General features: G+C 67.4%; 13 protein-coding genes across 13 annotated transcripts; 5 read left to right on the top strand and 8 right to left on the bottom strand.

The window, feature by feature from the left end:
- Window positions 1-222: 222 nt before the first annotated feature.
- MICPUCDRAFT_56140 (methyl binding domain protein) lies at window positions 223-1,258 on the top strand (the record flags this gene model as incomplete). Its single annotated transcript, XM_003057173.1, has 2 exons — window positions 223-531; window positions 686-1,258. 2 exons carry the CDS (start codon window positions 223-225, stop codon window positions 1,256-1,258), a joined length of 882 nt encoding a protein of 293 aa, XP_003057219.1.
- Window positions 1,259-1,389: 131 nt separating this feature from the next.
- MICPUCDRAFT_56139 (uncharacterized protein) lies at window positions 1,390-3,366 on the bottom strand (the record flags this gene model as incomplete). Its single annotated transcript, XM_003056710.1, has 1 exon — window positions 1,390-3,366. The coding sequence occupies one exon, from the start codon at window positions 3,364-3,366 to the stop codon at window positions 1,390-1,392; it is 1,977 nt and encodes a 658-aa protein (XP_003056756.1).
- A 165-nt stretch (window positions 3,367-3,531) lies between these two features.
- On the bottom strand, window positions 3,532-4,374 carry MICPUCDRAFT_45348 (uncharacterized protein; the record flags this gene model as incomplete). Its single annotated transcript, XM_003056709.1, has 1 exon — window positions 3,532-4,374. Exon 1 carries the CDS (start codon window positions 4,342-4,344, stop codon window positions 3,532-3,534), a length of 813 nt encoding a protein of 270 aa, XP_003056755.1. The 5' UTR covers window positions 4,345-4,374.
- A 396-nt stretch (window positions 4,375-4,770) lies between these two features.
- MICPUCDRAFT_49505 (uncharacterized protein) lies at window positions 4,771-5,797 on the bottom strand. Its single transcript, XM_003056708.1, has one exon. The coding sequence runs from the start codon at window positions 5,613-5,615 to the stop codon at window positions 4,839-4,841; it is 777 nt and encodes a 258-aa protein (XP_003056754.1). The 5' UTR covers window positions 5,616-5,797; the 3' UTR covers window positions 4,771-4,838.
- A 129-nt stretch (window positions 5,798-5,926) lies between these two features.
- Window positions 5,927-7,618, top strand: MICPUCDRAFT_56136 (uncharacterized protein; the record flags this gene model as incomplete). The annotated part of the gene is made up of 1 exon (XM_003057172.1): window positions 5,927-7,618. The coding sequence occupies one exon, from the start codon at window positions 5,927-5,929 to the stop codon at window positions 7,616-7,618; it is 1,692 nt and encodes a 563-aa protein (XP_003057218.1).
- Window positions 7,619-7,974: 356 nt separating this feature from the next.
- Window positions 7,975-8,705, top strand: MICPUCDRAFT_56135 (uncharacterized protein; the record flags this gene model as incomplete). The annotated part of the gene is made up of 2 exons (XM_003057171.1): window positions 7,975-8,043; window positions 8,136-8,705. 2 exons carry the CDS (start codon window positions 7,975-7,977, stop codon window positions 8,703-8,705), a joined length of 639 nt encoding a protein of 212 aa, XP_003057217.1.
- A 26-nt stretch (window positions 8,706-8,731) lies between these two features.
- MICPUCDRAFT_56134 (uncharacterized protein) lies at window positions 8,732-9,768 on the bottom strand (the record flags this gene model as incomplete). Its single annotated transcript, XM_003056707.1, has 2 exons — window positions 8,732-9,454; window positions 9,503-9,768. 2 exons carry the CDS (start codon window positions 9,647-9,649, stop codon window positions 9,047-9,049), a joined length of 555 nt encoding a protein of 184 aa, XP_003056753.1. The 3' UTR covers window positions 8,732-9,046.
- A 1,201-nt stretch (window positions 9,769-10,969) lies between these two features.
- MICPUCDRAFT_2123 (uncharacterized protein) lies at window positions 10,970-12,673 on the bottom strand (the record flags this gene model as incomplete). The annotated part of the gene is made up of 3 exons (XM_003056706.1): window positions 10,970-12,209; window positions 12,300-12,319; window positions 12,410-12,673. Coding segments are annotated over 3 exons (1,524 nt in total), but the record flags the coding sequence as incomplete, so codon positions are not given.
- A 436-nt stretch (window positions 12,674-13,109) lies between these two features.
- Window positions 13,110-13,898, top strand: MICPUCDRAFT_56131 (uncharacterized protein; the record flags this gene model as incomplete). Its single annotated transcript, XM_003057170.1, has 1 exon — window positions 13,110-13,898. The coding sequence occupies one exon, from the start codon at window positions 13,110-13,112 to the stop codon at window positions 13,896-13,898; it is 789 nt and encodes a 262-aa protein (XP_003057216.1).
- Window positions 13,899-13,997: 99 nt separating this feature from the next.
- Window positions 13,998-15,255, bottom strand: MICPUCDRAFT_32201 (glycosyltransferase family 13 protein; the record flags this gene model as incomplete). The annotated part of the gene is made up of 2 exons (XM_003056705.1): window positions 13,998-14,510; window positions 14,608-15,255. 2 exons carry the CDS (start codon window positions 15,253-15,255, stop codon window positions 13,998-14,000), a joined length of 1,161 nt encoding a protein of 386 aa, XP_003056751.1.
- An 850-nt stretch (window positions 15,256-16,105) lies between these two features.
- On the bottom strand, window positions 16,106-17,187 carry MICPUCDRAFT_56129 (uncharacterized protein; the record flags this gene model as incomplete). The annotated part of the gene is made up of 2 exons (XM_003056704.1): window positions 16,911-17,187; window positions 16,106-16,771 (listed from the first exon to the last, which is right to left on the bottom strand). The coding sequence occupies exons 1-2, from the start codon at window positions 17,016-17,018 to the stop codon at window positions 16,106-16,108; spliced, it is 774 nt and encodes a 257-aa protein (XP_003056750.1). The 5' UTR covers window positions 17,019-17,187.
- A 136-nt stretch (window positions 17,188-17,323) lies between these two features.
- On the bottom strand, window positions 17,324-19,327 carry MICPUCDRAFT_25571 (uncharacterized protein). Its single transcript, XM_003056703.1, has 2 exons — window positions 19,264-19,327; window positions 17,324-19,066 (listed from the first exon to the last, which is right to left on the bottom strand). Exons 1-2 carry the CDS (start codon window positions 19,291-19,293, stop codon window positions 17,372-17,374), a joined length of 1,725 nt encoding a protein of 574 aa, XP_003056749.1. The 5' UTR covers window positions 19,294-19,327; the 3' UTR covers window positions 17,324-17,371.
- Window positions 19,328-20,215: 888 nt separating this feature from the next.
- On the top strand, window positions 20,216-21,932 carry MICPUCDRAFT_32199 (uncharacterized protein). Its single transcript, XM_003057169.1, has one exon. The coding sequence runs from the start codon at window positions 20,223-20,225 to the stop codon at window positions 21,879-21,881; it is 1,659 nt and encodes a 552-aa protein (XP_003057215.1). The 5' UTR covers window positions 20,216-20,222; the 3' UTR covers window positions 21,882-21,932.
- Window positions 21,933-21,935: the final 3 nt, after the last annotated feature.

Here is a 21,935-nt window from a genome sequence, read left to right as displayed (position 1 = left end):
TCGCGGGAAAATGAATCTCCGCGCGAGCTTTTGTTTTTTAATCTACCTATCAAACGTGGGTCAAACTGACCGGTGAAGAATTACTTCATCGGTAGACATTCATCGACGGTTGAAAGCACTCGGCCTCTCGCTCGCGCACGCAATCGTTCGTTTTCCGCGAGCGCGCGCCCGATCTGATCGCCACAACGCGTCGCTCGTCGTCGTCCGGACAACCCTCGCGCGATGGCCCGAGGCGTGTCCAAAGCGACCGTCCGCCCGCCCCCCCAGGCGTGGCTCGCGAACTGCCTCCACGCCGCGAAGGTCGTGACCGTGAGCGGGCCGTACAAGCCGCCGCCGTCGTCGAAGCCGTCCGAGGCGAAGGCGTCGAAGGAGACGGCCGCGAAGAAGGAGGCGGGCGTCAAGCGCCCGCGCGGGGAGTCCGCGGAGACGAAGTTTCGCACCACGGAGCGCGACGGGTACGGGTGGCTGCAGTGCGACTCGTGCCAGAAGTGGAGATACGCCCCGGAGACATGCGTCACGGACAAGTGGACGGTGCGCGCGGCTCGAATCGCCCGTCGCGTCGTTCGCCCAATCGTCGTTTTCGTCGCGCGCGCGACGAGAATTAAACCTAATCGCCTCGCGACGATCCGTCCGTCCGCCCGACCCGGCGCTGACCTCCACCCCCCCCCTCATCGCCGATCAACAGTGCGACCAGATGGCCGACCCGCGACGCCCCGGGATCGACTGCGCGTCCCCCGAGGACGCCCCCCCGCACGTCGGCGCGGGCGTCCCGGCCCCGCCCGAGGGGTGGCGCCGAGAGGTGATCCCGCGTCGGTCCACCCTCGGCGCGGACGCGTACTACTACAGCCCGTGCGGCAAGCGCATGCGCTCGAAGCCGGACGTGCAGCGGTTCCTCGACGCGTGCAGAAAAGAGGGGAAGTACGAGGACGTGTGCATCGACGCGTTCGACTTTGGGACGACGCTGAAGCCGGCGCGAGCCAAGGCGGACGGGAGGGCGGGGAAGAAGGTCGCCGCGCCCGCGGACGAGAAGCCCGCGAAGAGAGCGAAGGTCGAGGCCAAGGGCGGCGGCGGACGCGGCGGCGGTCGCGGTCGCGGTCGCGGTCGCGGTCGCGGGCGCGGTCGCGGGCGCGGGCGCGGGCGCGGGAGGGGGAAGAAGGAAGAGACCGTCGAGGAGGAGGAAGACGCGGCGGAGGAGGACGAGGAGGAAGACGCCGACGCGGAGATGGCCGACGTCGAGGTGCGGGACGCCGACGCGTGAGGCGAGCGCGAGAGGTTGAGCGCGCGCGCAGTACGTGGACGATCGAGCGGAACAGAACGGAGCGAGATCGATTCGATGATGTCGTTTATTCGTGGTTAACGCTAACTAAGGCTACAGTACGCGTTCTGAGGTCACCGAGTTTTCTTCCCTCGGTCGACGCGTCGTCGCGCGCGCGTCGGCCTCCTCGCCGCGGCGATCAACGCGCACTGCATCACCGCAGGCCACACCACGCCAAACATCAGCGGCAGCGCGAACGTCCCGCCGGTCCAGCTCCGGTGGTGCGACGCGAGCGCGCCGAGGCTCGTCGCGCCACCGTCGAACGGAAGCGCGAACGCCAGCGGCGCCAGCGCCGTCGCCGCCGCGCGTCCGCTCGACCCCGGCCCTCTCCCCGCGGCGAGACACAGCGGCGCGAGCACCGCGGTGACCGGCAGCGCGAGCGCGAAGTTAAAGAACGTCAGCGCGCCGAGCGCGGTGGACGTCACGCTCAGGGTGACGACCCACAGCGAGCTCCACGCGGGCTCGACCCCGGGACCCCGGGGGGCGTCGAAGAATCCAAAATTCGAAGCCGCGAGATGAGCGACCGCCGCGCCGCCGTACGCGACGACCCACGTCGCCGCGGCGACGACCCCGAGACCTAGCCCGGCGTCGTGGGCGAATACGCACGTCGCGCCCGCGAGGCATCCGGAGAGGTGCGCCGCGAACGCTACCGCGAACGCGGACGACCAGTCGTGCGACGGCGGCGCGGGGGGCGGCTCCTCCTCCTCCTCCTCCTCCTGCTCCGTCCTCGGCGGTCGGCTCGTCGGGTTCCACCCGCGCCCGGCGATCGCGCCCGCGGTCAGGACCATCGCGAACAACATCATCGCCGACGGCGCGACGTACTCCGCGATGGACAAAAACCGAAAGTCGTCCACGATGACGTAGTAAAACATCGAGTGATGCAACAGCTCGAGGAGGTTGTTACTGCTCCGCGTGAGCGACTCGAGAAGAATCCCAAACGCGTGAAACGCCCTCGCGCCGTCGTACGACACGCGCCCCCTTCTTCTCCCCCCATCGTCTCGTCCCTCGATGAACCCGCGGAGCGTGATCGCGTCCATCGCGAACGACTTGAACGACGCGTGCGCGCCCGTGGGCGTCCCGCTCGCGAGCCGACGCATGAACGCGACGACGGACCGCGCGTCCCCGACGTATCCCGCCGCCGCGCGCCTCCCGACGAGCGGTCTCGCCGCGCTTTCGACGCGCGCCCAGCCGCCTTCCAGCTCCGGCCGCTTAACGCGCGTCGCGTCGCCTCTCGTCGTGACCAGCCCTCGGCCGAGCGCGATCGCGACGCTCACCAGGTCCATGTTCGGCAGCGCGCCGTTCCTTCCCTCCATCGAGACGCGGAGTCGGTCGAAGGACGCGCCGCGCGGCAGCTCCACGGCGTACGCTTGCTGTATCGCGCCGACTCTCCCGAATCTCTCTCCGGCACTTCCGGAGGGGTGGTGGTACTCGCGGAGCCACGCGTCCGTCGCGGGGACCGGCCCGGCGACGCGCGCGTCCGGGACGAGCCAGCACAGGTCCTTCGCGAGCCACGGGGCGTCTCTGAGCTTCGTCGTCAGCGCGAGGAGCAGCGCGAGCGCGTCCGCGTCCGCGTCCGGGCCGTCCGAGCGCGGGTCTCCGATGGGGGTGACGAGGACGATGCCCTCGCGGCCGTTGCCCTTTCTCGCGCGCGCGATGCCGTGGAGATTGCGTCCGACGGTCGCGTTGGCGCGCGATCCGCGAGGAGGCGTCCGCGCGAATTCGTGCGCGAACACGTCGAGACGGATCTTCTCGAGTTCCTCCGAGACCCACCCCCGGAGCGCGTCCGTGGCGTCCACGCCGCTCGATACCCCGACGCGTATCGCCTCCCTCGCGTTCGCCGCGTGCGACGCCGCCGCCTTGGCGTCCACCGCGTCGAACGACGTCGACGCCGCGCCCAAGATGAACGCGTTCTCGTCCACGAAAAACTTTCTCGCGAGGAGCGGGAACGCGAGCGTCGCGAGGAGGGCGAGCGCGCACAGGACGACGGACGCGACGGCGTGGTGCCTCACTAGCGCGGCGCCGCCGTGAAGGAGGACATCGCGCGGGGACATCGCGCGACCGCCGCCGCGCGGCCGGGGGTGTGACGTGCCGCCTGCGAGGCTTTTTGAAGTCAAGTTGACACCAAAAAAAAATCAATCTACGCGCGCCGCCGCTCGCTCGTCCCCTCCCTCCCCTCGCTCCCTCCTCCCCCGCGTCCTCGCTCGCGTCTTAAGGGATTAATACTGCGACGCGGTGAAGTCCTGAAGGATCCAGAACCCGTCCGTGGACTCCGCCTCCTCGTCCGTCTGGATCGCGAGGAAGTGCAACCCACCCGCCGCCGCCTTGACGTCCTCCCACTCCTTCGCCTCCCGCGTCAGCTCCTTCGTCTGCCGGAACCTCGCGTACTGCCAGCTGTCCGCGACGCCCGTGTCGAGTATCAGCGTCCCCATGTCCAAGTCGACGGAGATGCCGCCGAGCTCCAACCCCTTCGTCCACCCCGCGAGCGCTGCCGCGCGTCTCGTGTACACCGCGATCCCCGGGACCAAGGTGTCGTCCGGGAGGGCCTCGTCGATATCCAGGAGGTCGCCGAACACCCTGTTCGCGCTCACCTGCATCGCTTCCTCCTTCACGCCGATTAGCGGCAGCGCGACGAACGCCCAGGACTCGCCGCGAAGCGCGTCCGGTAACGGCTTCGGGGCGGACGTTTCGAATCCCATCATCGGCGACGAGCTGCCGTCGTACCCGGGGTGTTTCTTGTACACCTCCTCCGCGCGTTGATCGAGCCACCGCGTCAGCGTCTGGCATCGACGGCTCGGCAACGGCGGGACGCCGACGTCGTTGCACGCGCGCGTGATGATCGTCTGCATCTGCGATCGGAAAAACTTGAAGCGCTTCGGCCTCGCGCCTTGCTCGTTCAGGACGCGCTGAATCGCTTTGGAGAGCTCCACGGAGTTGATGCGGTTGTTGGGAAAGAACTCGGCGTGCTGGAACGAGCGCGACTCGTCGCAAATCAGGAGCTCCCACATCTTCTTCCCGCGCTCGTCCTTCATCGGGCGCGAGCAGAAGTCGATCTGCCAGTCGATCGGCAGGTCGACGATCTCCCCGGGCGGGCCCGCGGGAGTGCCCTGGGGCGTCGGGCTCGCGGACGACGGCGTCGCGTCCGCGGCCGTCTCCGGGATCGCGCGCGGCGTGGTAAATCTCCCCCCGCTCGCGCCCGTCGACCGGCGGCACCCGAGGAGGGTCGCGCGATCGCACGCGCGGTCCGGCGACGCGCGAAGCGCGTGCGCGCCGCCGAGACGCTTCGGCTTCGCGGCGGCGACGTGCGTCGTCGCCGTGACGGGAGCGGACATGGAAACGAGCGCCATGACGTGCAGCGCGTGCGCGGTGAGTGGCGTCGACGTCGCGATAAGGCGGACGACGATCTCTGCGGTCGGCGGCGGCCACGACGGACGACGGGCGCAGATCCTTTCCAGAGTGTCACGTGAGCGCTGTGGGCACTGCAAACTATGTGAGCTAACACTACGCCTCGACGCTCGTCCATCCCTCACCCGATCATCGAGCGCTTCCGTCCGCGCATCCGCACCTCCGCGAACTTGTTAAAGCTCGCGCTCCACTGCCGCGAGTGCTGCTTGTACGCGGCCATGACGTGCTCGAACATCGCGGCGGAGCGATGCGTCACCGTGATGGCGCGCTCCAGGACGTACAAATCCACGCCCTTGTCCTCCGGTATGATCGAGTTGTGCGCCAACCCGAAGTCGATGACCACCACCTTTTGATCCCTCGCGCGCAGTAATATGTTCGACGTCGTCAAGTCGCCGTGGATGAGCCCGCCGTCGTGCATCGCGGCGACGACGCGCCCGATCTCCTCCCCGACGTCCCGCATCTCTTCCTCCGTCATCGCGCCCGCGCGAATCAACTCCTTCAACGACGCGCCGTCGACGCGCTCCATGTATATCGCCGCCTGGTGCGTGTCGACGTAGTACAGCGTCGGCGTTATGACGCCGAGCTTCCTCGCGCGCATCATCCCCCGCGCTTCCATGTTGAGGCGCGACTTCGTGAGCTTCTTATCGAGGATCGGGTGTCTGTAGGTTTTCTCGAACCGCTGCTTCACGATCGCGGGCTTGCCTAGGAAGGTGACCGCGAACACGCGTCCCTCCGCGCCCTGGGAGATCATGTTGTCGTATCCGCCGAGGTTTTTGATCAGGTCGACGACCTTCGTCGTCGTCGTCGTCGTCGTCGTCGTCGCGGCTTCCGCTGTGGTCGTCGGGGGGACGGCGTCGTCGACCACCTCGGACGCCTTGCGCTTCGCCGTCGCCGTCATTTAATTTAATTTCGCGTCGTCGGCGATCGCCGCGCGCCGCCTCTCTCCGGGCGGGGACGAACGAGAGCCCGTGCGTGGCGACGCGCGTCGATCGCCGTCCGCGCGATCTCCGACGACGATGCTCGCTCGCGACCCGGGTTCGGCGCGCGGTGGTCCCCTCAGTCGAGTCGCACTGCGGGGCGTCGAATCTCTGACGCGGCTGCCCCTTCCTTCAATAAAAAAGTTCGTTCAGTTCTGTTCGCGTACAGTATCTTCCGAGATAGACTCGCGGCTCGCGCACACTCGAGCGCGCTCTGCCGCACGAAGCAACGATGGCGACGAGCGCCGTCGCGCCGTCGATCATCGGTCGCCTTCGCGCACTCCCGTCGGCGAGTTCCTTCCATCGCGCGGCGCCGCTCGCGCCGTCGTCGTCGTCGCTCGCGCGATCGCAACATCGTCGGCTCCGCGAAAAGCTTCCTCGCCGTCGTCGCCGCGATGCCCGCCGCGCGGTGACGTCCGCGTCGTCGTCCGTCGCCGAGGTCGACGAGAACGCGGAGTTCAAAGACCTCATGGAGCGCGCCGGGGTCAAGCACCGCGTCAGGCTCGCGTCCGGCTCCCGCGGCCGCGGCCTCTTCTCTACCGGCCCGGTGGGATGGAAGCAGTCCGACGTCCTGCTCTCCGTCCCGCTCGACGTCTGCATCGCGGCGCCGTTCGGGGACGCGGACGTCGTCAAGACGGAGTTCAGGTCCGGGCCGGGATTCAAAGACACGCTCGTGATCCTTCGCCGGGCGTGGGAGCGCAAGAACGCGTGCAAGATCCCGAAGGCGATCACGAACCTCCTCGACTCGGGCATCGGCGACGACCGCGAGCTCGCCGTGGTGCTGTGGCTCCTGTGGGCGACGAAACACGGCGGCGAGGTGTGGAAAGCCTACGCGGAGTGGCTGCCGCAGATTAGCGAGATGCCGAACCTGATGCTCGCGTCCGAGAGAGAGCTCTCGCAGCTGCAGGACGACGCGCTCGCGGACGAGGCGAGGAACTTGCAGCGCCTCATCGCCGCGGCGCACGAGCGTCTCCCGGAGATTAACAAAGCCGCGACGGACATGAAGGGCGCGCCGATGACAGACGTGTCGCTCGCGGAGCTGCGATGGGGGTACGCGCTCGTCGCGTCGCGCGCGGTCGCGTCCGAGGTTGGGGACTCGGGCGAGTACGCCGCGATCTTGGTTCCGTTCTTCGACATGGCGAATCACGACGACGTTCGCGACGTCACCGCGGTGAAGTCCATCCGCGGGACGGAGGACGGCGACGTCGAGGGCGGGTTACGCGTGATGGCGGAACGGGCGCTGAACCAGGGCGTCGGCGGGCCGCGGATGGTCTTAGAGACGACGAGGGCGATGAAGAGCGACCAAGACGAGGTCGTGATCTCGTACGACCCAACGGGGTCGAACCGAGAGCTCATGCTCAGGTACGGGTTCTCGCTGAGGTGTAACCGGAACGATAAGATCGAGCGACCGGCGGCGCCGGACCGCGCGTCCAGCGCGCTCGTCGCGCCCGAACCGTTCCGCGCGGCGCTGGAGGCGAAAGATGTGATGAAGGAAGGCATGAGCGACGAAGACAGGGCGCGGCTGATTTGCGTCTTTAACAACGTCACGGGGACGTCCGCGGCGGTCGCGGAGGACGACGACGGCGCGTGGGAGCTGGACGAGGACGACGTGAAAACCGAAACGGCCGCGGCGAAGACGTTAATACGTGCATGGAGCGACGCGCTCAACCAGTTCGAGACGAGCATCGGGCAAGACGACGCGTTTCTGAACGCCGCGCGCGCGGGAAGTCTCCCCGGGGTGACGTCGATCATAGCCGCGGCGATCGAATACCGGCTCGAGCGGAAGAAGACGCTGCGCGCCGCGGTCGGCGCGCTCGAGGCGTACGTGGAGTGGTTAGCGGAGGAGGACGAGGAGGAGGAGGAGGAGGAGGAGGACGCGGGGGGGTTTCAGGACGTCGAGAGCGAGTTCCCCGTCGCTCCGTGAGTCGCGATAGAGGACCGACCGTTTTAACGAAGATGCCGCCGCGTCCTGTCAGCAGTTCTGTTCGTATCGGAACGTCCGAGAGTCGCTACACTACGACGCGCGAGACCGCGCGCGAACACGCATGAGCGCCGCCGACGAGGTACGCGCGCGGATCGCGAAGGAAGCCACGGAGATCGGCCACCCCGTCCTCGTGCGTGCCTCCCCGCGTCGACGGCGCGGAACGCGCGTCGCGTCGTCCCTCGTTCCCTCGTTTCGTTCCGAACCTCAGCCGCCGCGCTCGCGCGCGCTGACGCCGTCTCCGCGACTCCGTCTCCGCGCAGGTCCCCCCCACCGCGCCCGAGATGACCGACAGCCCGATGCCGAAGCGGCAGATCCTCATCCCGATCGACGGCACGCCGCAGTCCGAGTACATGCTCGACTGGACCGTGCGTCTCGACCCTCTCGGCTCGTCCCGTCTGTCTCTCTCTCCCTCTCTCTTTCGCTCTTTTCACGCGCTTCCCTCCGCCGCCGCGCGCAGCTGGAAAACTTCGCGCGCAAGGGCGACCAGATCAACCTCATTCACGTCATCCCCAAGCGGTACACCGTCCCCGCGTACTACGCCTTCGACGAGTTCGTCCCGGAAGTCCCGGACCCGGAGCAAGAAGCGGAGTGGCGCGAAGACGCGAACCGATACGTGCGCAAGCGACTTTACCCCGTTCTCGACGCTAACGAAGACGTCACGTACACCTCGGAGGTCGTCGCGTACGAGACCAGCAACGAGAGCGTCGGCGAGATCATCTGCGAACGCGCGAACGACGTCGACGCGTGCGCGGTGATCATGGCGTCGCACGGCAAAGGGCGGTTCAGGGAGTTTTTCATCGGCAGCGTGACAAACTACTGCCTCCACAGGTGCAAGAAGCCGGTCATCGTGTATCGATCCCCGCCGGCGAAGGACGCGGAGCGCACGAACGAGCACCGGACCGAGGAAGCGGAAGCTCTGCTCGCCGCGGAGGAGGATGAAGCGAAGATGAAGAAGGAGAAGGAAGAGGAAGAGAAAAAAGCGAAGCGCGCGGAGGAGGACGCGAAGAAGGAAGGGCACAACGCTTGAGACGCGAGGCGTCGAGATCGTTCCGGTCGCGTCGAAATTCTGTCTGGTTGTACAAAGTCTGGACGCCGCGTCCGCGTGAGGGCGGATGCGCGTCGAAAGAATCGAATGAATGAACGCGTGCGCGATGAATCACGCACGCGCGAACGAGAACGAGAACGTAACGCGCGATGACCGACTCTGCTCCGAACACGTTGCGACACGCTCCGCCATCCGCCGTCTCTCGCGGGCGACGCGAGAGGTGTCGGCGGCGGCTTCATCGTCGTCGCGTTCGGACCGAGTCGCTCGGCGCGCGTCTCGTCGTCGTCGTCGTCGTCGTCGTCGTCGTCGTCGTCGTCGCTCGCTCACTTCCCCGCCGCTCTCTTGCACGCGTCGATGATCTCGTCCAACGGCGCGGCGACGCCGAAGTCCTTCTCCTTGAACTGGTACTGCACGCCTTCTTTGCTCACGACGTACGTCCCTCCGAGGATCGTCCCCTCGCCCTTCAAGTTCGCGTCCTCCTTCGTCGCCTTGTCCATCTTTCCGTAGCGCTTCCACAGACCCGGCTTGAAGAACGAGCTGAGCCCGCCCTTGCGAACCTTACCGCCGCCGAGCGCCTTGAAGAACGTCATATCCTCGTCCAAGTACAGCGGCGTGGACGGCGACCAGTACGGCTCTCTGTGGAACGCCTCCACCTCATCCGCGATGTTCTCCTTGAGGAGGCACACGAGGTCGCACCCGAGGTCGTTAATCTCCGCCTTTCGCTCGTGAAGCTTCGCCGCTTCCGAGCGACAGAACACTCATCCCGGTCGTCGGAGGACGAGGACGACCGCGGGGCGGGTCTGCCACAGCTCCGAGGCTTTGATTTTGCTCACCGCGCCCGTCGTGGGCGCGGGAAGGCGCGTCAGGACCGCGGGCGCGAGCTCCGAGAGTTTCGTCGCGACAGCGGACGCCTTGAGCGACGCCATGTCGTCTGCGCGCGCGCACGCGAGGGCGATACCGAGCGCGGCGAGGGCGGATACCGCGGCGGGATGCGAGAGCGCGCGAAGACGGGCGCTCAGCATGCACTACCCAGCGCGCGCGCGGTGGATAGTGCGCGCCGGGGGCGTCGTGGAAACCGCCACGTGGAGGATCGAAGAAGAGCGGCCAGGAGAATTTCTGCGTGAACAGCGGATCGATCGATCCGACGCGTGAACGATCCGACCGGCGACGCGTCGCCGCACTCGTCGTCGCGCGTCGCACCGAACCGCTCACACCCGCTCACGATGGCGTCTCTCACGACCGCCGCGGTGTCGCTCCGCGCGCCCGCGGTGATCCGCGCCTCGGGCTCCCGAGCCGCGCGACGGACGCCGTGCGTCGCGCTCGCGTCGAAATTCGTCGTCGCGTCCGATTCCCTTAAATTCGTCCGGGCGTCCCGCGCGGCGGCGTTCAACGGCGACGCGGTCGCGCTGCGTCCGTCCGCTCCCGCCGCCGCGACGACGACGACGACGACGACGACGACGACGACGCGCCGCCGCCTCGGCGTCGTCACGCGCGCCGCCGCGGAGGAGTCCACGGCGCAGATATCGAAGAAGGTGGCGCGCACCGCGGACGCGTGCAAGAAGCTCGGTCGGTTCGGGTTCTGGGGGCAACTCGTCCTCACCACGGTCAGCGCGGTGATCCTCGTCTTCTCGTTCTTGTTCAAGGGGATCACGAAAGCGACGGACGCGGGCCTGTACTTCATCCTGTTCGGCATCTGCGCGTCGTTCTTCACGACGTTCTGGTCGCTCGGGATCGTGAGGCTCGGGGACAAGCTGAGGAAGTCGGCGGAGCAGCTCAACCTGGTGCCGCCGCGCGCGGAGGTGGTTCGACAGCTGTCCACGGGGCTCACGGTGAACTTCGTCGGCCTCGGCGCGACGATCGTCGGGTTGCAGGCGACGTGCGGGATCTTGTTCGCCAAGTCGCTCACCGCGGCGGCGGCGAGCCCGTTCACCCCGGGCGGGTACAACCCCGTGCTCGCGCTCGACATATTCTTGATTCAAGCGGGCGCGAACACGATGCTCGCGCACTGGCTCGGGGCCGCCATCTCGCTGTGGTTGTTGCGGACGGTGAACTTGCCGTCGCCGGGGAACGCGAAGTGAGGCGATGGGTGCGCGATAGCCGGGGCGTCGTAGCGTGTGAGGAGAGTTGGTTCTCGATAGAAAGAAAAGTACGAAGGTAAGAGCGAACGACACTACACTGTGTACTGTTGCGAGCGACTCGCGAACGACTCGCGACTCGCGTCACCGACCGTCCTCCCCGCCCGCCTCCGCCGCGCCCCCCCCCTCTCCCTTCGCCTCACTTCGCGGCAGCTCGATCCCGTCCATGACGTCCTTCAGCCACGCGTGCCGCAACAGCTCCCCCGCGGTCGCCCTCTTCTCCGGCGCGAAGTCCAGCATGGCCATCAGAAACGCGCTCATCTCCTCCGCGTCGTCGGCGGCGAACTGGTACTTCTCCGAGAGCACCTTGGCGAGGGGCCAGAACTTTAGGTTCCGTATGTGCCGCAAGTCTCCTTGCCGCGTGAAGTAATCCCGCGAGTACTTCCCCCCCAGCGCGATCTTCTTCGGCATCCGTCCGACGAGCTCCATCATCAGCGCGAGGTGGTCTTCGTCCCTGTCGTAGTCCTTTCCCGTCCGCGGGTCGAAGAGCAAGTCGCCGGTCGCGAGCTCGAAGGCGATGCACGCGAGCGACCACACGTCCGCGGGGGTGCTGTACTTGCTTCCTAATATGACCTCCGGGGAGCGGTACTGCCGCGTCTGGATGTCCTGCGTGAACTGCTTGTACGTCCAGCACGCGTTCCCGAGGTCGACGATGCGGCATTCCAACGCGTCGACGTCGCGTTGGGACAGCAGCGGGCCGCGGGATTTTTTTCCGCCGCCGCCGCCGCCGCCGCCCTTCGCGCCTTTGCTCGCGCCGCCTTTCTTCCCGCCGTCGCCGTCGACGGGTGCGATACCCTTCGTCCTCGTCGCATCCCCGCCGCCGCCCGCTTTCTTCGCGCGCTTCTTCGCCTTTTTCTTTTGATTCTTCGTCAGCGCCGCGTCGCTTCCGTCGTCGGCGCCTCCCTCCGCCGCCGCCGCCGCCGCCGCCGCCGGCGCGTCCTCCTTCCCTCGACCCGACGGGGACAGATCCATCGCCGCCATCGCAGCCTCGCCCACGCCCTCCTCCTCCTCCTCCCGTTTCACCTCGCCCGCCGCCGCCGCCGCCGCGGGCGCCGCCGTCGCCGCGGGCGCCGCCTCCTCCTCCTCCTCGCGCGGCGGCAGCGGCGTCGTCAGTAATATGTTCTCCGGCTTGAGATCCGTGTGAATGATCAGCTTCCGCGAGTGTAGGTAGTCCAAACCCAGCAGCACGTCCCGACACATCGCCTTCACCGCTTTCAAAGGGACGCCGCGGTAGTCGTACCGTTTAATCAGCGCGAGGAGGTTATCCCCTAACACCTCGAACGCCATGCACGCGTGGAGCCCGTTCGGGCCTTTATGATCGAACGCGTCCATGAGCTTCACGACGCGCGTGCTTCCGAGATGCGGCGCCGGCGGCGGCGACGTCGTCGTCGCCCCGCCCTTGGTGAGAGCTCCTCTCTCGCCGTCTTTCCCCCCGGACGACATCCCGCTCCCGTCGCCGCCCTCCGTCTTCGGTCGCAACCGCGCGCCGTTCTCGCCCACGCCCGCGCGGTGATGATTCGGCGGCTTCCCCCCCGCGTCGATCTCGTCCACGTTCGCGATCTTCGTCAGGATGTCGATCTCGTCGCGCGCCGCCTCCGTGTAATGCGACGCGGACTTTTGCACCTTGAGCGCGACGTGCGCGGGCGAGTTTGAGATCTTTCCCGCCGCGGTGTCCGCGCACAGCCAGCACGTGCTGAAGTGCCCCCAGCCGAGCTTCTTGAGGACGACGTACCGACCGTCTTTGTACGTCTCTCCGATCTTGACGGGATGGTACCCGCCCTTCTTGTACCCGTCCTCGCCCTCGTCCTCGGAGGTGTCGCTATCTCCGCTGTCGCTGCTGTATTCGCCGTCGCTGCGCGAGTCGCTGTGGTGCCCCCCGTGGTCGTCCGCGTGCTTGTTGTGCTCGGGCGCCTTGCCGCCGCCGGCTTTCGCGCGCTTCCCGCCGCGCTTCCGCGGTTTCTTCGGACCGCCGCCGGGTCCGGACGCGACCTTCCCCGCGGGGGGTAAGAACGCGGGCGGGACCGTCGGCATGACTGATGACGCGCTCTCTACTCCTACTCCGCGCCGCCGCCGCCGCCGCCGCCGCCGCGCTTCTCCCTAATCGTGCCGCGGCGTCGCCGTGCCGTGCGCTGTGCGCCGCGAGCGATCGACGCGTCGCACGTTTCTGACGATCGAAGGATCGGATCCTTCTGGAGTTTCGCTTTCGGCGCGGCGGGTGCCGCATTCCATCGCGCGCGGCGCCGCTCCCGTCATGGTGTTCCTCGGGATCGGTCGCCCGACGCCCGCGTCCCGCCGCGTCGCGATCGAGCACGGGACATCGCGCGGGTTTAACTACCCGCGCGAGCACGTCGGGGCGTCGCGCGCGTGCCCGCCCGCGCCGTCGCCTCCGTCGCCGTCGTCGTCGTCGTCGTCGCCTCCGTCGTCGTCGTCGTCCTCCTCCTCCTCCTCCTCGAGCTCGAGCTCGTCCAGCGGCCGCGTCGACGGCGACGTGTTCCGCAACATCCCGTACGCCGTGGACGTCAACTTCACGAAGATCGGCGCGGGGAAGGACGACTTCGCGCGCGCGAAGAAGATGATGAACCGGTGGGCGCACTTCCAGCTCGGATGGTCCGAGGTGGACGAGTCCACCGGGTCCGCGCCCGGGAGCGACGTCTGCGTCTGCGCGCGCGTGTTCGGCGTGTGGATTCGCAACCCGCTGAAGGTGGTGTACAACGAGACGAGCGAGGGCGAAGCGCGCGGCGGGGGGCGAGGGCGGGGGAGTGGGAAGAACGGGACGGCCGGCGGCGCCGGCGCGGGGAACGGCCGGTGCGTCGAGCGTTTCGCGTTCGCGCACGGATGCCTCGGGGGGCACCTCCTCGCGGGCGAGGAGTCGTTCGTGCTAGAGCGGATGGAGGACGACTCCGTGTGGTACGGCGTGAGCACGTTCTCTCGGCCCGCGCACGTGCTGTCGTTCGTGGGGTACCCCGCGGTGCGGGTGCTGCAGTGGAAGTTCGCGCGGGATTCCATGAGGGCGATGCGCGTGCGACTGGAGCGCGCGTGACTGACGACGCGACGACGAGCGGCCGCCGACGAACCTCCGAGATGTCGTACTGTTCAGGCGCTCGTCGCGTCGATCTACATCACTAGCTTAGCTCGATGACTACAACCCTAATACCTCCGCCTTTCCGCCGTCGACGCTCGCTAGGTACTCCGCGAACGTCTTCGTCACCTTCGCGGCGTCTCTCGGAACCAGCATGACCTCGTGCCGACCGTCGTTCATCTTGAGGTGCACGACGCCTCGGTACCCGCCTCTCGGGACGCCGTCCTTCCACTCCGGGAACACGTGGAACTTCGCCGCGAGTCTGCGGAACTCGGCCTCGTCCTTATACAGCACTTTGAACACGCCCTTCGGGTTGGTGATCTCCGCGCGCGTGATCTGCGACGGGTCCCGCGCCGGCGTCGCCGCGTCCACCGCCTCCGCGACGGCGCGTTCGTACGCGTCCGCGTCGAGGTAACTCAAGTCTTCGTTCCCCCAATCGACCTTCTCGCTCGCGAGCTTCACGTTCGCGAGGTGGGTCTTGTACCACTGCCCCTCGCTCGCGCCCTTCTCGCCAAAGTTGAACGTTCGGCACACCTCCGGTCGAATCGTCTCGCGGCCCAAACGCACGGCGCTCTGAGAGCCATTCCATACAAAAATAGTTCACCGGTCAGTTGAAAGGGGGAGCGATCAAATGTTGAAACCGAGCGGTGGGTGAAAAACTTTCACGCACCTGACGCATCCAGTCGTCCCAGTACGCGTCCGGCCACTTCGGCCGCAGCTCCTTCCACAAGCGCGCGTGCATCATCCACCCTAAACCGGGGAAGAAGTCGCTCCTGTAGAGCCTCCTCTCGTCCTTCACGAGGCTCTTTTGACCGTTATCGTTCCAGGACGATATCGCGTACACGGACGGGTCGCGCTCTAACACGTCGCCCAGTCTGCGAAAATACGCGAAAAAATCCGGCGCCAGGTCCATGTCGTCCTCGAGTATCACGACCCGCTCGTACCCGAGATCGTCGAACAGCCTCCCGAGCGCGTGCTTATAGTGCGCCGATATCCTGTAGTACGCGCGATGGCGCGCGCTGTCGCCGTCGCGCAGCTTCGGAAGACGTTCCTGTCGGTGTCTCACGTGGTAAAATTTCCCCTCCAACGTCCGCGCGTACGTCGTCGTCCGCGCGTCGTCGCCGTCCTGGGATATGAACAGCGGGAACTCCTCCCTCGTCTTCTTCGGGTCCGGGCTCGACGCGACCGCGCGCGCGATCGACTCCACCGTGCGCGTCAGGTACTTCACGCGGTCGCACGCGATGACGACGACGGCAGCGTACGCGGTCGGGCGGTCTCGGAGGGACGCGCCGTCGGGCAACGCGTCGTCGCCGTCCATGTCCATCCACCACGCGCCGTCGCCGTTCTCGCTCGACGCGTCGCCGTCGCCGTCGCCGCCGCCGCTCGACGCCGCGCGCCGCGGTGGGGAGGTCGTCGCCGCCGTCGTCGTCGTCGTCGCCGCCGCCGCCGCCGTCGCCGTCGCCGTCGCCGTCGCCGTCGCCTCGTCGTCGCGATGGTGCCGACGACGCGCACGGATCGAGTTCGCGCTTCGCGCGCGCTCTCCTCGCGCGAGCGTCCTCTCGAGCGCGTCGTCGACGTCGCGCACGAGCGCGGTGAGCTCGCGCACGCGCGCCGCGAGCGACGCTTGCTTCGCCTCGACGCGCGCGAGATGCTCGTACTCCGACGCGATGGAGGAGGAGGAGGACGCGTCCTCCGATCCGATGGGGTCCGCGTCGCGCGCCTCCGTCCCCGGCTCCGGATGCCGCGCCCCGCCCCGCGCGAACGCCGCGCGCAGGAGGAGCAGCGCCGCGAACGCCGCGAGGACGCGCCAGCGCGCGCGTCCGCCGCGCGGCTCGACGATGCTGGAGCGCCCGTACTTCGCCCCGGGGCCGCGAGGCGGCGCCATGGCGCGCCGGTCGTACTGGAGGGTTCGCGAGCAGAGCGCGCGGCGCGATTCTACCTGTCGTTCTCGTCGCGAAGCGTCGCGTCGTCCCGTGCAGCCGCGGCGTCGCGCGGTAGTGCGCGCGCTCTCGTCGTCTTTCATTCACACATTCTATCGCACGCACGAAACGCATCGCGTCGTTCTATTCTCGTCGTCGTCCGCTACCGCGCGCTCGCGCGACGACGCCTCCCGCGCCCGCGCCGCCGCGTCCGCTCGTCGCCGCCCGCCCCCGCCAAAGGATCCTTTGTCACCGTGGCCAAAAAAAGGAAAGCCACGCGCGCCACCCCGTCTCGGCGACTTTCGCCGGCGTCTCCGCGACGCCCGTCATAAATCTCGCGAGCGACACCGCGCCTCTCACGACGTCCCTCGGCCCGTCCGTGCACACCGCGAACGCGTTCGGGTAGTACGGCAGCCACAGCCCGTGGACGTCGATGAACACCGCGACGACGAAGAGCCAACACGCGGCGAGCGCGAAAAACGCGAGATGCGACGCCGTCGCCGCGATCGCCGCCGACGCGTCCCCTCGGCGCCGCGACGTCATCGCCAGCGTCTCCGCGGCCGCGCGCGACGGCGGCGCGAGCGGCTTCATCCCGTGCGTCTTCAGGGACTCGTGGTGTCGGACCTCGAGCTGCTTCGCGCGGTCGACCTCGTCGTCGCGGAGGTCAAACGTCTCGGCGACGACCGACGCGGCGGCGGCGGACGACGCGTCCGCCCCGCGATCGTCTCTGCCGCGGTTCACGTTCATCAGGAGCGACCGCAGGGGATTCTTCGTCGGGCTGGAGACGCGCGCGTCTCTGCCGCGGCCGTCCCCGCGCTTCCCGAGCGGGGATTTCGGGGATTTCGGGTTCTCCTTCTCTTCGTCGTCCCACGCGGTTCTCGTCGCCTTGAGCTCCTCGCGCGCGCGCAGCGCCGCCTGTCGTCGGACGGACGGACGCGCGGACGGAAGGATGTTAGTCGTTGGTCGAGAAACGCAAACGCGATGAAACGCGGGGGGACGGACGGACGGCGACGACGCGACGGGGCGACGACGCGACGCGACGCGACGCGCGCACCGGCTCGTCGTCGTCCGAGTCCGTCATCATCGCGGCGAGGATATCCGGCGTGGACAGGTGCCGCACGCCCGCGGGGTTCTTCTTCGCGTTCGGGGTCGTCACCGCCATGTCGCGTCGGCGGACGAAAAGCGGCGCGGCGCGGCGGGGGGATGAATGAACCTCGCGCGAATCTGAGCGAGACGCGGTCGGTCGTTCGCGGTCGTTCGGTCGTGCGCCGCGGTCGTCGCGGATGCGCTCGAGAGTGGGCGCGAGTGAGCGCGGAAGACGACCCTCGCGGCGTGCGCGCGGAAGTGGCGCGTCGGGGGCGCGGCCGCGTCGACGCTCCCTCGGAACTTCCAAGGACGACTGGACGACGCGGCGGAAAACGGCGGGGACGAAACGACGGTCCGCCCGAGGCGAGAAACGCAGATTTCGTCCGTTTTCGTCGGTTACTCGTCCCCGTAAGTCTCCTACCCGCCTATCTAGCACGCGCGCCCTAACAAGCGGAGCATGTCGCCGACTAAATACAGCGACCCGGTCACGAGCACGTGCACGCGCCGCCCCGACTTCAGCCTCCGCTCCTCCGCGGCGCGCGTGCGCACCCTCTCGATCGCCTGACGCATGCACGGCACCACGACCGAAGCGAGGTCTCGCGTCGAGTCCCCGCCGGCGGAAGACGGAATGTCAACCGTCGGGATCGTGGCCGGCGCCGCCACCCGCGCCGCCGCCGCCGCTCGCGCCGCCGCCACCGCGTCCGTCGTCGCGGGCGGCGGCGTCACCGCGCGCGGGTACTTCAACGACAACCGCGCCCACGTCCGCGCGGTTTTCTCCTGCCACGCCGTGGACTCTCGCGGGTCGCTCACGGGCTTCAAGTCCAAACTGCTGCTCTCGCTCGGCACGAAGATGGAAGGGCGGCACACGGGGGCGTCGTGCTCGCTCAGGACGCGCGCGGTGGGCGTGAGCAGCGTCTCGGGGTCGCGCTCTTCCATGCAGTTGAACATGAGCATGCGGACGGGTTTAGACGCGGGGGGCGTCCCGCCGCCGTCGGAACCGCCGCCGGAACCGCCGGACGCTTCCTCGTCCTTCTTCGTGGCGGAGACGAACCACTCCGCGCACTGCCGCATGCTCTCCTCCGTGTGCGCGCCGTCGAGGTACCACAGCAAGTTCGGCGCCATTTCCGACTTGTCACCGCTTCCGTCGTCGTCCACCGCGGTGACGTCCGGGACGACCTGCGCGCGTCCCGCCCACTCCGTCTCTCGTAACCCGTCGCGGAAGCGCTCGGGGAGCACGCCCGCGGATAGCTCCGCCTCCGCGGCCTCGCCCCACGCCGGCCGCGGATTCGCGCTGTTGCCCCACTCCCTGAGCAGCCGAATCGCGAGCGCGGCGTTCAGACGCTGATGCCCGCCCGCGAGTCCCAACGCCACCTCACCGCCGCCGGCGCCGCGTTCGTACGACTCCAACCCGTCCACGGTCGACACGCTCGTGCCCACCTCCCTCGCGCGACGTCGAAGCGACTCCATCGCTTCTTCCGGCTGCGGCGACGTGAACGCGGGGACGGACGGTTTGAATATACCCGCCTTTTCGTACGCGATCTTCCCGATCGTGTCACCCAACACTTCGACGTGGTCCATCCCGAGCGACGTCACGCCGCACGCCACGGGCGCCTTCACGACGTTCGTCGCGTCTAATCGCCCTCCTAACCCGACCTCGAGGACCGCGCACTCGACGCCTTCCTGGGAGAATATTCGAAACCCCAAGAGCGTGAGGAACCGAAAGTACGCGGGCATCCCGAACTCCTCCTCGCACCCCGTCTCGCGCAGCTTATCGCGCAGCCACCAAAAGTTTCGCGTGAACGCCGTCCTCGACACCGGCACGCCGTCGATCCTGAACCGCTCTCGTATGTCCACGAGGTGCGGGGAGGAGTACAGCCCGGTCTTCGTGCCGCACTTCCTCAGGACGTGCTCCACGAATGCGCACGTGCTGCCTTTGCCTTTCGTCCCCGCGACGTGTATCACGCTCAGGTCGTTCACCGCCGACGTCATCCCGACGCGAGCGATGACCTCGTGCAGACGTTCGAACTGCGCCTCCCAGGAGAGGTCGTTCGGTCCCTTCGGCGCCGTCCGCGTCTTGCCGCTGATCGTGCCTTGCAGCGCTTTGAGCGCGGCCTGGTACTCTTCCTGCGAGGGACGGTTGGGGAACGGACGGGGACGAGCGCGCGTCGTCGTCAGACCGATCGATGGATGGACGGATCGAACGAACGAACGAACGAACGAACGCGGAGGGTTTAGGGTTGACGGAGAGACGCGCGTTCGACGGCGCGAAGCGACGCGCGGGCGGGGCGACGCTCGCGCCGGCGCGATCGCGCGAGTCGCACCTCCGTAACCTCATCGTCCTCGTGCGGCATGACGTCGCGGTCGCGCGGATCCCTCAACGCGCGCGCGTCGGGGTGTGCGCGTGGAGCGATCGTTCCGGCCCGAGAGAGAGGATAACTCGGCACCTGCACCAGACTATGCAGCTCGAAAACCGAACGAAAACTCGTCAACTCGAAAACTCGAAAACTCGGCGTGATCGGAGCGGTAGCCGTGAATTTGGCGGTATCTGGTCCAACATGAGGCCCTGGATCGATTCAAGACATCATTATTGGAAACTTTGTCTGTCATCTTGCTGCGCGATGTCGCATTTTTCCACCGTCGCGCGTGGCGCCGACGACGACCATGGACGACACATTTTGACGTTTTCAGGTGGAAAAATTTCTCCCACGGGTAAATATTTTTGCTAGACGTCTCGGGTCGGCGTGTTCGCGCGGCCATGGCATCGCCGGAACGCCGTGAATGACATCGCCACAGTGAGAAGAATCGTTCCTCGCAATGTATATCAGCAGTATATTTAAGAAGATAACACCACTTTATGTGAGAAAAACGATGTCATTGGCGCCTGAAGAAGCCAGGGTCACTTTTTGCCAAAAAGTTTTCTCGAGTTGCCCGCTTCGAAAAAACGCGAAGATGTGTCATCCATGGTCGTCGTCGGTGCCGTGCACGACGACGTCGAAAGGCAATATCGCGCAGCAAGATCACGGAGAAAGTTTCTAATAACGATGTCGTGAATCGATTCACGGCGTAATGTTGGACCAGATACCGCCAAGTTCACGGCTACCGCGCCGGTCACGCCGAGTTTTCGAGTTTTCGAGTTGACGAGTTTTCGTTCGGTTTTCGAGCTGCATACAGACCGCCCGACCGCGACGCGTTCTTTTCGCGCCACCACGTGCTGTCGGTGTCCGAGTCAGCCTCCGCCCCGCCCGCCGCGCGGTCATCACTCCTCCCCGCGCCCGGCGTGATGTCGTCCCTCGCGCGCACCGCCGCGATCGCCGCGGCGGCGTTCGACACGGCGCCGCATCGTCGACGCGGACGACGCCATCGCGGACGCGTCGTCGTCGCGCGCGCGAAGGCGTCGGCCGCGTCGAACGCCGCGGATAAAGCGAAATCCAAAGCCACCTACGCCCTCGGCGTGGACGTCGGCACGCAAGGCACGAAGGCGATCCTTTACGACCTCGACGCGCGCGCGGTCGCCGGGCGCGGCGCGAAGTCGTACGGCCTCCTCCCGAACGCCTCCGCGAACGCGGCGGAGCAAGACCCGGCGACGTGGCTCGACGGCGTCCGCGTCGCGGTGAAGAACGCGCTCGCGGACGCCAGAGCGACCCCCGACGCCATCGCGTGCGTCGGCGTGAGCGGGCAGCAGCACGGCATGGTGTGCTTGGACGCGGAAGGGGCGGTCGTGCGACCGGCGAAGCTGTGGTGCGACACCGAGTCCGCGGCGGAGGCGACCGAGCTCGGGAAGATGTTCGGTTGGAACATGCAGGCGGGGTTCACCGCGTCCAAAGTGCGATGGCTCAAAAACGTCGAGCCTCAAAACTGGGAGAGGACGAAGACCGTGTGCTTGCCGCACGATTACGTCAACTACTTCATGACCGGGGAGATGCACATGGAGAGGGGCGACGCGAGCGGGATAGGCGTCATGGACATGGAGGCGAGGGAGATCGACGAGGCGAAGTGCGACGCCGTCGACGCGCGGTTTTTCGAGACGCTTCCGAAGCTCCTCCCGCCGGACGTCGAATGGGGCAAGGTAACGCCCGACGCTGGGGCGTTTTTAGGTCTCCCCGCGGGCATCCCCGTCTCTGTCGGCAGCGGCGATAATATGATGAGCGCCCTCGGCGCCGGGTGCGTGAACGAAGGGCGGCTCGTGGTTTCGTTGGGCACCTCGGGCACGCTGTTCGGGTACAACGCCGAAACCGTGCCGGATCCGACGGCGGCGATCCAGCCGTTCTGCGACGCGACGGGGGGATACTTACCGCTCCTGTGCTCCATGAACTGCACGCGCGTCGTCGGCGAAGCGAGGCAGGCGTTCGGCGGGGGAAGGTCGCACGAAGAGCTCGCCGAGGAAGCGAAGAGCGTGCCTCCCGGGAGCGGCGGCGTGCGTTTTTTGCCGTACCTCGTCGGCGAACGCTCGCCGAACTGGCCGCACGCGATGGGGACGTTAACCGGTCTGAGGCCCGGGTCGCTGTGCACGCCCGGGGTTGTGTACAACGCCGCGATGGAGGGCGCGACGTACGCGCTGCTAGGTGGACTGAAACGCATGTCCGAGCTCGGTTTATCCCCGCCGACGGAGCTCGCCGTCGTCGGCGGCGGGTCGAAGAGCAAACGGTGGCGGCAGATCATCGCGGACGCGTTCGACACGAGAGTGACGTGGCCGGTCGAGCCCGAGACCGCGGCGCTGGGCGCGGCGCTCCAAGCCGCGGCGCTCGTGAGCGGCGCGAGCACGCGAGCGTTCGTGGAGGAAAATCCGCCGGCGTACGCGGACGACGTGTCGGAGCCGAATCCGGACGCCGCGGCGGCGCACGCTGAAAATTACGAGGAGTTCGTCCGAGAGGGCGAGGCGCTGTTCGGGCCAGAGATCGTGTGCGACGTCCGCGGCGAGTACGACGAGGTATACGCGTAGAGTAGAGAAGACAAAGCGAGATGGATGTGATGATGACTTATTCGTTTCTTTGCC

The sequence above is a fragment of the Micromonas pusilla genome, assembly GCF_000151265.4.
Source record: "Micromonas pusilla CCMP1545 genomic scaffold MICPUCscaffold_3, whole genome shotgun sequence".
In the NCBI taxonomy this organism is placed as follows: Eukaryota; Viridiplantae; Chlorophyta; class Mamiellophyceae; order Mamiellales; family Mamiellaceae; genus Micromonas; species Micromonas pusilla.
Note: the sequence above shows the minus strand (reverse complement) of the source record. Positions and strands in the feature narration are given on the sequence as shown.